We start from the raw sequence: 12,740 nt of genomic DNA, 5'->3' as shown, positions 1-12,740 counted from the left end.
GTACACGCGCGCACACATAAACAACCAACATTCATTCCCCCTTATGCAAAGGCGTATGACCTATGACGTTTACACATTGACCACTCTCCTCGTCGTCGTTGACGAATGGATGGGATGGTGGCACAGGAAAATACTGATTGCTTTGTCTTTTTGTTTCCTTCAGCATCTTATGCATCAATCCAAAATTAAGCAACAAAAACAAAAAAAAAAACTTACGTTGTCCAACGGGATACATTTGGTTATCTTTTTTTTATACTGATGGATTAAAAAAAGAAAAAAGACTTTGTTGTTGTTTCCCTGTTGGTTGTTGTTTTGATAAATTAATGAATTGGTGGATCAGCCTTCTGTTGTATCACTTTATTTATTTTTGTAGAGAATTGATTTGTTGTTGGGATTTTTCGTTTGGTTTCATTTACACAAATGACAATAACTTTTTGTTGTTGTTATTCTAATACTTAGAATTATTCGAAGAATGAATTTCTCTAATTTTTTCTTGTATTTGAAACACAGCAGCAAATGAAGAACACAATTTTAGGCACGTTTTTCTTATATATCTGTTAAATCTGTTTTGCTTATTATTACACACTCTGCTCTGGCATATTTTGTTTTGAAAAAATATTTTAAATAATTATCTAACACTAAGAATCACTTTTTTTGTAAATGCTTATCTTTCTTCTTGTTTAAAAAATCTTATTCGTAATTGTCGAAAATCGCTTGGAATTGGTTATTTTGTAAAATTGTTATGCTTTTCCTCCAAGATGTTTAGAATTCCTTTTTTTGGGGTTTTGTTTTTTCTTCTTCTAAAGGTGGTCGTATTTTATGTGTGGCTTTAAGTGGTGTGTGTGTATGTGAATAGAATGCTGCCTCTTGCTGGCCCGTTCACGACTTGATCGATTTTCAACGGTTTATCTCGTAAATTTCATTGGATTTTCATGTGCACGGCGTTTAGGAAGTTTTACAATTTATTTTTATTGTAAAATTACTGCGTTACATGTGCAGTAAAACATCCAAAAATTCAATTGAAAATTTACAATTTTCTTTCACGTTCGATATAACCACTACTGACAACATTGAAAAGCAGTAAAATTTGCGTTCATTTTATGTGGTATGCGAAAGATGAATGCTATGAAAATATGACAAACTTCTGCAATCAAAATAAAAAACGCAACCCAATTGCGACGTACGGTGTGGTGTTGGTGTTTACACAGAAATGAAAATGGGAATCTCTGGCAATCACCATGAAATAATAACCTTGATAACACTTCCTTAATATTTTCGATGTACTGAATTTACCGCAGCTCATCAATTAAATGTGTTGTAAAAACACTTCTTGTGTTTATAATTATATTACGAAATATAAACAAAACATTAACAAATTTTGACATTTCGTCTAATTTGTGTTACATCGTATTAAGGTGAGAATACATAAAACTCTTTTTGACTGGTTTAAGTCATCAGCTGTCCTCTTTAAAAAATTACAAGGAGGAGAATCAAACTATGCCAGCCGATTAAGCCAGTCAAAAAAGCGTTTTATGTATTCTCACCTTTATTGTGCCAAGGTTTACTTGTAGTACCACGAATGGAAGTTTATCCTTTCAAACCACTAACTTGTCAAGGTAGTTTCTATTTGTCAAATGTGTTACTTCCACATAATTAAAAATAGTACACAAAAATGTAGCAAATGAAGCTATTTTTTGAAATGTAGCTATTGAAGCTCAAAATGTTTCTTCTTATTACAGCAAAATTTGTGAATAATTTCTTAACTACCCAAAATTTTCTTTGCCCATTATTTGCAAAAGACAAGACAAAGCAGTTCATGTAATACTTTTCAGAAGGACAAAATTGGCTTACATGATGTATGCATCCTGGCAATTGAAAAAATCATTAAATTAGGAATAAAAATTTAAAAGTTATATTTTTTTATTTATCCCCTTCTTCGGTTATTAAGAATTTTCGATTATTTTGCTCCATAATTTACATACAATTTGATCATTTGTTGACATTACATAGTAAATGTTATTAAAATGTAACTCAGATTTAGGACAATTTGTTTCATGTAAGCAACATGTCATAGTCCGTTAATAAACATGTCGTAGTCAGTTAATAATTCTGGAAAACTACTTTGCCCAAAAGAACGGAAACTAAAAACTAGTATATGTGTCAAAACAAATTTTGAAAATCAAGATTTCATCCAATCCGAAGCTTGCAACCTTGCAATTATTTTTTCCTCGTACAAATTTTTATAGAAGACAGTACCAAAAGAGAACGTCATATTTGTATGCTTTCTCTTATTTTTGGCTCTTAAATACATTACAATCAAAGACCTAAAATAGTAAAGACTGGACAAAATGCATTATGAAAAAATGGTTAATGTGAAAAATATATAGGGGTGCTGCTCACAACAGTGACATGTTAGCATAAAAATCATATTTACAGAGAAATTTTACGAATAATATTTTCTGTAAACCAAAAAATTGGACTCAAAATTGCATTCTATTGACGTTTTCAATTAATTAAAAATTGCATTTGCTGTTAAAACAACTTAACATTGATGGTTATGTTGTTATCATATCGTAACAACAGAGGTATTCACACCTGGTGACAATATTTTGACTCTGTCTTGTTCCATCTTTATACTTCTATGTCTTTGTTACAATTTAGTAAAACTAAAATTAAATTATTAGTTATTTATACATGCACCCTTGGATATACACCCTACTTAGTATTCTTTGTTTCCAATTTTAACGGCGCCGATTTTTTCATACTGACTTCGTAATCTAGCTTAGCTCTCTCACCGCTCTTGTGTAATTGTTTGGCCAAGACGTTTTTTGTGTCGCCAAAAAATTGTAAATTAAAATATTAAAGAAATAGCAAAATGTCCATCTATTATAGTGGGGCCCTAAAACGTTCCCAGGGTATTGTGTCGGCCATTGGCAAGGAATTGAAACGAGTCAATTTAAAAGGTGTTAATCGCGTAACAATTACATTCGATCCCTTTGCCGAGAATGTTAAGTCAACGAGGTAAGCAACTCTAGCTGTTGGTGTTTTTGTTGTGGGAGGATGTGTTTTGGCATTTTCCGATTTTCCACCATTCGATAGAAAGAAATTACGAAAAAAACAAAAACGCATGCGCCAACCAAAAGGAAAAATCGATGACATATGGGGGAAATGGAATTTTCTTTTTATGTTAACATAAAAGAGACTTGTCAAAAGATTTTTGACTGTTCTATTGGACACACACACGGTGCAGTGCAGATTTTTCAAGCAATCAATTTCCAATAAGAAAATTTGGATAATTTACTTACCATATACTTTGCTGATAATTCCCACAGCCAAAGTAGCTCCCAAGTCTGGAAAAGTCATTGGTAGGTTATGCAGTTGAGCTGGCCCACTGGCCAGCTCTCTTTCTGTGGACATTTTTGTTGGCGTTGGGGTCATCGTATCGTTGTTATGGATAATGAAGGCCTTTCGGGGCCTTTATCTTGTGTCTAATTTACAGCTACAAGAAGATGACCTGAAAAAAAAAGAAAACAATAACAAACAATTAATTTTTTGGGCTTTGATCTAAAAATAGTCTTGTGAGGCTTCTTTTACATTTTTTTACAAATATTGTGTGTGAGTATAATGAAATTAATGAATATATTTTTCTGTTTTCTAGAGAATTCCTTTTCCTGTTATCTACTCCCCGGGTGGTGCAAACAAATCCCAAGTGCGTTGTGAAAACTGATATTGTCTGCAATCGTCAGCCAGCAGAAGTTAAATTTTCTTTAATAGAATCAGCACAAGGTAAGTGTAAATTTATTCGATATGTTTTATTTAATAATATTTCATGTGATTTTATGCTAGGCTTGCCTAAGTTAGATTAAACGTCAAAGGGACACAATGTTGTAAACTTCTTCAGTATATGGAAAGTTGGTGGCTATATTTTCTCAAAGAGGCTATGTTTGTTTTGTCAGGGGGAAACTATTCCAACATGTTCTAATCCAAAACCTGTACAGTGAGGTTTTAGCAGCGAGGGCCAAGTGATCTTTTTTAACTCCCGATGAAACTAACTTTTTCTGTCAGTTTTACGGAATATGGATCTTTTTGCCAACTATGCTTGGGGGAAATTGCAGGCCATTATTTCAAAAAAAATTATGCGAACTGTTTATGCCTTTGGGTATACGAGAATATTCCATGCAGAGGATGACCTTTTTGAATAATTGACGTAGAATAGGTCGGCGGCATAAACTATTGACAAAGAATTGCCCATCTGATTACAATAAAGTCTGTTAAATTGAATATCAATCAATTTATTCAGATTTGGATACAGCTTCGATTTGCAGACTCATCCAGATTTTAAGTTTTTTCCCATCTATCGCACAATTTGCGGAAAGTTATTTAGTTCAAATGGTTCGAATGTTCCATATTGACAATTATTTGTATGGACGCTCTATCAAATTTAGTACACATTGCCGAGGATATAGTTTTAACTCACATTTTAATAATGATACCGAAAATTCTGATTCAATATATGTCAATGATATAGATATCGTTCAGGGTCACGGCCCTAAAATCGCATATAGTCTAAAAATCCGCCTCAATAATTATTTTTTTTTTTTAATATAATATAATAAAATTATATAATATCTTGTGTAAGATTTATGAAGATATTCTTCCCATATATATGTTTTAGACGACTTCAAATTCAGTGTATGTTACAGACTCAATATTCATTGAGATTTGTTGTTTGAACCAACTATTCCATTAAATTTTAAGTTCATCTTGTAACTGTTCTAGTGTTGTCAGAGGCTGATATGGATGCTTGGTCCAGGTATAATTCAGATAGAAGACGCACCCGGCTCTAGTAGGAATACAAAAATATAATTTTTTGGGGATTTTTTATTTTATACTCTTTCCGATTTCTTTTTGGTTTATTTAATTTAAAAATATTTTTTTTTATTTTGAGCTTAACTTTAAAAATCTAGCTAAAGCAAAAAACCGTACTTCCCCATATCTAAAAAACCACAAATTTTAATCTTCTTCTCTGCATTTCTGTTCCCTTTGCAGAAAAACTCAAAGTAAAAGACGTTCGCCTGCTAAGTTCCAATCTAAATACCTTGGAAATTTTACAGCTTTGCAATCGTCACATTTCCACGGCGGCACCTGAAGAAGAAGACACCGGCAAGGTGCTCACAAAGGCTGAAAAACAAAAGATTGCTGGTGCTGGCAAGAAAATCCAAAAGAAAAAGTAAACCTCCCTCTGTCATCCACAGCCATGGTGAAACGTAGCAAACATACCGGCACATTAGCGGTTATTGAGAAAATCTACGGTGATATACCATCGTTTACGGACATTTTTACCGAAGAGTCGTTCTATACGTTTGCATTTTGTTTTGTTTGTGCCTCCATACTGGTGGCATTCATATTATCTAGATATATAACAATAAAACCTGTAGAAATATAATTTCCATTGAGAATTTTTTTGGTTTTCCAATTTGATTAAAAGAAATTATTTACAATAAATATAGCTAGTACAATGTATGTGACCATTTGTGTTGTCATTTAAATAATGATTATTTGAAGAAGGTATTCTTCTTATCGTAGACCATTCAAATGGCTTGAATATTTTTAAATTATTCAACCTATAAAAGACTTAAAAGAACTGCAGAAGGCATCTTTCTTATTGAAGACCACTCCAAGGTCTATTATTTTCAGATGAGTTCCTATCTATAAAAGGTTCTTAACAGATATTTTGTCTCTAGAGGCCGTGTAAAAGATCTTATGTATACAGAAGAAATTGAAAAGTTTTTTCTATCTGCAAAGGGTCTATTTCATTTAGAATATTCTCAAAAGGTTTTCAGACTATTTAACCCTTTCGAATTTCGTCCGTCTATAGAAGACCTTTTTCTGAAGATATTACATTTTCTGAAATGAAGTAGATTGATAAAATTTTACTCAAATATATATTATGTCTGCAGGATTTTTGGTATTGAAAATGTGCCATGTAGGTCCACGTTTTGGTATAGCCCCCCATATAACGGTACCTCCCGATATTCAGTATTTTGATGTTTTTAGCCACATTATTCACCGGAATTGTTTCAAATTTGGTATTTGAAGTTCATAATAGATACTACAGTATATGACAGGAGATTGTCTGTGCAGGTCAGCGTCTTTGTATAGCCCCCATATAACGGTACCTTCCGATATTCGGTATTTTGAAGTTTTTAGCCACATTATTGACCGGAATTGTTTTAAATTTGGTATTTGAAGTTCGTAATAGATACTACAATATTTGACAGGAGATTGTCTGTGCAGGTCCACGTCTTCGTATAGCCCCCACATAACGGTACCTCCCGATATTCGGTATTTTGATGTTTTTAGCCACATTATTCACCGGAGTTGTTTCAAATTTGGTATTTGAAGATCGTAATAAATACTACAGCCTAAGACAAAAAATTGTATGTGCAGGTCCACATTTTGGTATAACCCTCACATAATAGTACCTCCCTATATTGATGATTTTAGGTACATTATTCACCGTTTTTTTTCAAGTTTCGCATTTGAATATTGTAATGGCTTATGCAGGTCCACATCGGCGTTTAGACCCTAATATGACGTCTACATTTGGTATTTTAAAGATTTTAACAGAATTTTTAACGGACCGGCCTAACTAATAAAATTCTGATGGAAAACTGCCGAGAAGGATGGGTTTACACATTAGTTTGTCTGAGAAGAAAATATGTGGGACTTTGCTTATTCAAATTTCAGCTGAATCAATGATTGTTAATCTCATATTATGTGGTAGTAACAAAAAACTGGTTCACAATATCTCGTTTACGGTTTACCAGGACCTAAATGTTGTTCGAGGCGAAGTTTCCGATGTAAATTCAGACCTGTGTGAAATAACTTTGGGTGATACAGCTCTTGCTGACCTAACAACTAAGATTCTTGGATAGATGCAGAACATAGAACTATTTGTTGTGGGGAAGTGTCTTATTTGTAGTAAATGACCTATTTTGTCAGAGATGCCTATAACGTTTATTTAAGGAGTTTTAGGCGGTTTCTGTTTAAGAAAAAAAAAACTTTACAGTCACGAATGATTTTTCAATTGCGCAAAAAAAATATTTCAACCATTCACATCTAGAGAAATGCCATCTAACCACATCATCTTTACAATTCAATTACTTCGAACTGGAGTTGTGCTAACCATAACAAATGACTGGTTAAAGATGGCAATATGTAAAAAGGATAATTGTTAAAGCCATGTGAAAGGTATCATCAGTGCGTGCATACACCGACGTAGATATGTATGTACGAAAAGACCTTCAGTTAACCTGGCTGAAATCGACGTCTAAACCTGTACAACTGGCCATGCACAATGTCAGATCTACCTTGGCATGTACTTTGTAATTCATCGATATGTTTGTAGGTAAAGACGTGTGTGTGTGTCTGCATTTTCAGGCATTGCGAAGATGCATTGTGGAATGTGAAACAAAATAACTTTCTAAAATTCCTGCAATTTAAACATGCTTGTGCTTGAATGTGCCTTATAAAAAAACAAGTGAAATGTAAGTATTTATATCTCCTGACAAAATTCCAACAATAACAGAATTGCTGTTCTACAAAACCACAACAGTTAAAGAAAGAAAGAATATTGCATGGTAAAATGATATCAAGGTAGGGCTATGATACCATATGATTTTCATTTTTTTTATTTTCTTGGCTTAATATGTCATCTTTATTTGTTTATGTATGTGTTTTCTTTTCAATAACAAAAAAATTGCTCAGAAAACATTCAATTTCGGGTGTTTTCAAAATGTTTATTTCAACGTATGCATCGACAAAATCTAGAGTTTTTGTAGCGAAATAATCCTTTAAAGATATATAGTACATGATTTTGAAATAAAGTGTTGACCTTTCATTTAGTTAACACGGTTTTCAATTATTTATTCAAAATAAATGCAACAAGTTGTTTGATTTTTTATTGTAGACCTCTATACTTGCAATTTTTTCAAAGTTGACCTACCTTCTCTTCATTGTACCATGAAATATTGTTCATTTCCATTGTAGAAATAAAAAGGTCACCCCCTGTAATTAAATGCTTACATTTTTTTTTCAAAATTAACATCTCATTGTCAAAATGTAATTTCATAAATTCATTGTATGTACACAAATCAGAGATGGGAACCTTTTTTAAATGAAGTCAAATTTGGTAAGGTAAAGGTGGGGGTACATACTCGTAAGAAGCTTGGCATCATGGCTAGGCATGTTAATGTCAAATTACAAGGGAAAACGACGGCAGGTTTCGAGGATATTATGATAATTCACAAAATATGCCATGCAAAGACTTCAATCTGCTTATGTGCCCTCACGTTTATTTACAGAAAGTGCAGAGTAGGTCCAAATTATTAAAACAAGTATTTATTGAGACGAAAATAAGCGCTTTCTCGATAAGTACATGGTAAAATTGAGAAGGTAAAGTAATTTCAAATACACATTCCCGTCTCTGCATTTTTTGTAATTTATATTGTTAAATTTCTCTGCATAATAAACAGGTTTCCACCTATGATACATTTTCAAAATTAATTCTACAAAGAAAGAAGAATTTAATTCTACGATGAATGAAAAAAAAACAATAGTGGCGTGGTAGAAGAATATAGGTAGACGCATCGAGACAGCTGCTGGGACAATGTCAACTGTCAAACCAATTTTGGAATTGAAAATGTTGAATGAAAAATTATTTAAATTTGTAAAATTGTTGAAAAACGCGCATTATAATAACCTCCGAATGACGTCGTATAAGAAAACATATAGAAATCTACTTATATTTGAAAAAAAACATTAAAAGTTATTCGACATACCAATGTTCCCAAGCGTTGATGCATCTACCTCTATTCTTCTACCATGAATAGTGGTAGCATTGTACAATAAGGAGGTAGAACAGAAATACAGCCCTGAGGAAATATCCGCAATTAGATGCAACTGTTTTCTTTTTTTCATTTTTTCTGATTTTTAAAATAAGTTAAATAGCACGAAAAATTGATGAAGTGCCTGATTTTTTCTTTTAAAAATATGACTCAAACTGTTCAATCTTGAAATTCCCTGACAAAACTGGTTAATATCTTCAATGCGCGTCTTGCAATGTATTCATTTTTTCCTTTTAATTCAAACACAAAATTGGTAGAATTCGTACACACTCAGAAAAAAATTTTAACCAACTGGCAGCTTTACCTTACCTTTTGATTGTATTGTATTAGTGGCATGGTAGAAGAATACAGGTGGGTGCGTTACGCTTGAAAACATTGATATGTCCATATTTTTAAAATGTTTTGTAAAAAATGAGTGGATTTTTATGTGTTTCTGTATTCCTTAAAAATTTTTACAAATTTAAATAATTTTTCATTCAATATTTTCAATTCCAAAATCGGTGTGACCGTTAATTGACCCAGCAGCTGTGTCGATGCGACTACCTGTTTTCTTCTACCATGATGTGTGGTAGACTCTTTAAACTAAATCGTGCTTTTTCATATTTAAAATATTTACGTATGACGACTGGCATATTTTACAAAAATAATAAGATATTTATCATTTTCGACGTTCCTTGGCTCTTAAAAATAGTAATTTTTCCTTATCTCAGGAATACGAATTGTATTCTTCTTTATTTGGGCTTCAACATTCAAAATGAAAATTTTAAAAACTTAAGGTTGGAATACATGTAGCGCTTATTTGGCCGGCTTAAATCTTAGACAGGCTTCTTCGTAGAGAAATAAAGGAGTTCTAGGTTAACTTAGTTCGATTTTGCCATAGGCTCCTTTGTTCATTTCCGAAGAAGCCAGCCGATGGCTTAAGCCAGCCAAATAAGCGTTTTATGTATTCCCACCCTTAATTTTAAGGAAATATTTTTGGTGCTACTAGTTGTTGTGTAGTCCTCAATTGATGTGTTTTGTGATGTTTACGCTATGGGAATGGCATTTGAAATAGAGTAGATATCTTTGTCAAAACGTGCTCTTAGTTTTTTTTAAAGGTGAGAATACATAAAACGTCTTTAAAATTGGCTTAAGTCATCGGCTGGCTTCATCGGAGGGCAACAAAGAAGCGCAGGGCCAAAATCGAACTAGGTCAACCTAAAACTCCTTTGTTTCTCTACGAAGAAGCCAGTCAAAAAAGCATTTTATATATTCTCACCTTAAGAATCGACCCCAGAATAATAAGAATGGTTTCGGTTCCAAAACGAAACTTACACTGACGGTTTCTTGCATTGAATTTAATGCCGATTCAATTGAAAATGCGGGATGAAAAGTATTTAAAAAACATTAAGACGTGGTATTGTCGATCTTTATACCTTTCCTAGCTGCAGGAAAATGTTACTTCGAAGTAAATTCAACTAAGTTATAACCACTTCTCTCATCACTTAAAATTTTGAACATTTTCACATCGACAAAAACGGCTATTTTTCGATCAGTTGATGCTAGTGGCAATTCTTAAGCTGCTATCAGGATATTACATATGTATTGTCAAATTTTCCATAAGTAGAAGCTGCACACATCGTGTGATACATGGGCGACATATCAGGCGTGAAATAAATTAGCTATGTACGTATGTACTTTTTCGACCACAAAAAATCCTATTTTAATCGAAAAATATAATTTAATCAAAAGTTTTGTTTGTTTATTGTGTGAAAATGTATGAATGTCAAAAAATTTTTGCTCTCATTTTTAATTTTTCCACAATTTTGAATTCATTATTACAATGTTTACATGAATTCGGCAACACTATTGTTCGGCAACAGTATTGTTGATATCAATCATACGATATATATCATATGCTTACACAAACACACCTATTGTAAAATGCATTCATGCATGTTCTGAATAACCGTAGGTGGTTGTTGGTGCATGTTGTTGTCTGATGACAATTTATAGACGATAACTAAATGCACTTTCATATCGATTGTTGCATTTCGCCACTTACTGTGTGGGGGTGTACATGATATGCATATGTGTGCAGTTGCAGACATTTCTCCTTCACATACATAAAAACAGAAAAATGGCGGCAAATTACCACTAAAGAGTAATGACACAATGAGAGAGACTTAAGAAAGTTCTCTTTTTTGAGATTGTGGGAGATATGTCAAATTTCAGATGTCTCTGCTTTTGACAATATGCACCCAGAAAAACATTAGATATGGCGGGAAATTGTTTTTTACTAAACAGGAAAAAATATTTAAGTTGAAAGACTCAAGCTTCAGAGTTGTTGTGATTGTATCCATGGTACATTGCATTTCGCCACTTACTGTGTGGGGGTGTACATGATATGCATATGTGTGCAGTTGCAGACATTTCTCCTTCACATACATAAAAACAGAAAAATGGCGGCAAATTACCACTAAAGAGTAATGACACAATGAGAGAGACTTAAGAAAGTTCTCTTTTTTGAGATTGTGGGAGATATGTCAAATTTCAGATGTCTCTGCTTTTGACAATATGCACCCAGAAAAACATTAGATATGGCGGGAAATTGTTTTTTACTAAACAGGAAAAAATATTTAAGTTGAAAGACTCAAGCTTCAGAGTTGTTGTGATTGTATCCATGGTACAATTACAAAGGTAATCTAATATTATTAAAAATTGTTTATTCATGTCCCTTTATTGTCAAATTTACAGTTCTTCCTTAGATAAGGGCGTACAACTGGCAAGACATTTGCATTTATTTTCCCTTTAAATTTATTGGCATTATTGGCAAAATAGTTGTATTGAGATTTCCACTGTGACCAACCAACCTGTTAATTTTTGCAGGCCCCAGTTTACGAAATTCGTCTTCAACCAATAATTCACCCCTTCCCCTTCATTTTCGACTGAACAATGATCGTGTTTAATTATGTTGTATGTAACACTAACCACTTAAAATGTTGTGTACTTGTGTGGTTTCGGTATTGAATTCAACGCACCACAGTGGCATTAACTGCACTTTAAAATGGCTGTTACTTGACATTTTGTTTTTAGCAAAACAATAAGAAGAGAATTAAATAAATACCTAATGTAGAGATTACTGCTACTTCACTTGATGAACTTACAAAAAAAGAGACGAGCAGAATACCTTAAAAACAAAACGAAAGAAAATACAAAATGGGTATCTTGCATAAAAATCTTAACGAAACTTAAGTAGGTAGGCAACACAAAACGAAAAAAAGAAACAAAGTCAATGGTTTTCAATGTCAATGTCATGGAGAGCGTTTAGGCAGCTTCTCATATGGCAGAGGCGCCGGTGGCAGCAGCTGATATCATAGCTCAAACGTGGGAATGCGGTTTGGGGCTGCCGCTGCTGCCTCCAGATACACAACAAACTGTCGAGCTATGCAAACAGACAGTGAAGAAGGCGAATTTGGAGAAGAGCAGGAACAAACTAATACGATGTCTAGAAAGTGTCCAATAAGCTGTGAGATAATTTAATCACACATAGAGATGCTTATATATAATTGAATTATACAAATCTAGCTACATATATAGATACAAAAATACAACTTTCAATTGCAAGAGAATGCCACCGAGAGAGACATCTAGCAAAATGGAAATATATAACGGTTAAGAGCTCCACTAAACTCACAAGAGCAACATGTGTTGTGTGGGAGAGAGAGAGAGAGCGTTAAATGTTAAGAGAGGAAGTTGCTGCCACAGCTGATGGTGGAATGAGAAAAGGAATATATAAAAATAATTTCACAACTATTTGACCTTTGAAGGATACTGAAGAACGGAGGCGAA

At 33.2% G+C, this 12,740-nt stretch overlaps 3 protein-coding genes across 4 annotated transcripts in view; 2 read left to right on the top strand and 1 right to left on the bottom strand.

The window, feature by feature from the left end:
* LOC101897720 (protein argonaute-2) overlaps nt 1-12,740 on the bottom strand; it is a 37,421-nt gene that overhangs the window by 17,338 nt on the left and 7,343 nt on the right. The window contains exon 2 of one of the 2 annotated variants that reach the window (XM_005175251.4): nt 3,306-3,514. In XM_005175251.4, the coding sequence (XP_005175308.1) occupies nt 3,306-3,438 (133 nt within the window). In that variant the 5' untranslated portion in view covers nt 3,439-3,514. Of the gene's footprint in view, nt 1-216; nt 1,082-3,305; nt 3,515-12,740 lie in introns of those variants that run through there. The other variant, XM_005175253.4, reaches the window with a different exon arrangement.
* On the top strand, nt 2,782-5,459 carry LOC101898234 (39S ribosomal protein). Its single transcript, XM_005175255.4, has 3 exons — nt 2,782-3,021; nt 3,659-3,786; nt 5,050-5,459. Exons 1-3 carry the CDS (start codon nt 2,876-2,878, stop codon nt 5,232-5,234), a joined length of 459 nt encoding a protein of 152 aa, XP_005175312.1. The 5' UTR covers nt 2,782-2,875; the 3' UTR covers nt 5,235-5,459.
* LOC101898407 (uncharacterized) lies at nt 5,258-5,459 on the top strand. The gene has a single exon (XM_005175256.4). It carries the CDS (start codon nt 5,258-5,260, stop codon nt 5,444-5,446), a length of 189 nt encoding a protein of 62 aa, XP_005175313.1. The 3' UTR covers nt 5,447-5,459.

The sequence above is a fragment of the Musca domestica genome, unplaced genomic scaffold (genome assembly GCF_030504385.1).
Source record: "Musca domestica strain aabys unplaced genomic scaffold, Musca_domestica.polishedcontigs.V.1.1 46, whole genome shotgun sequence".
Classification (NCBI taxonomy): Eukaryota; Metazoa; Arthropoda; class Insecta; order Diptera; family Muscidae; genus Musca; species Musca domestica.
Note: the sequence above shows the minus strand (reverse complement) of the source record. Positions and strands in the feature narration are given on the sequence as shown.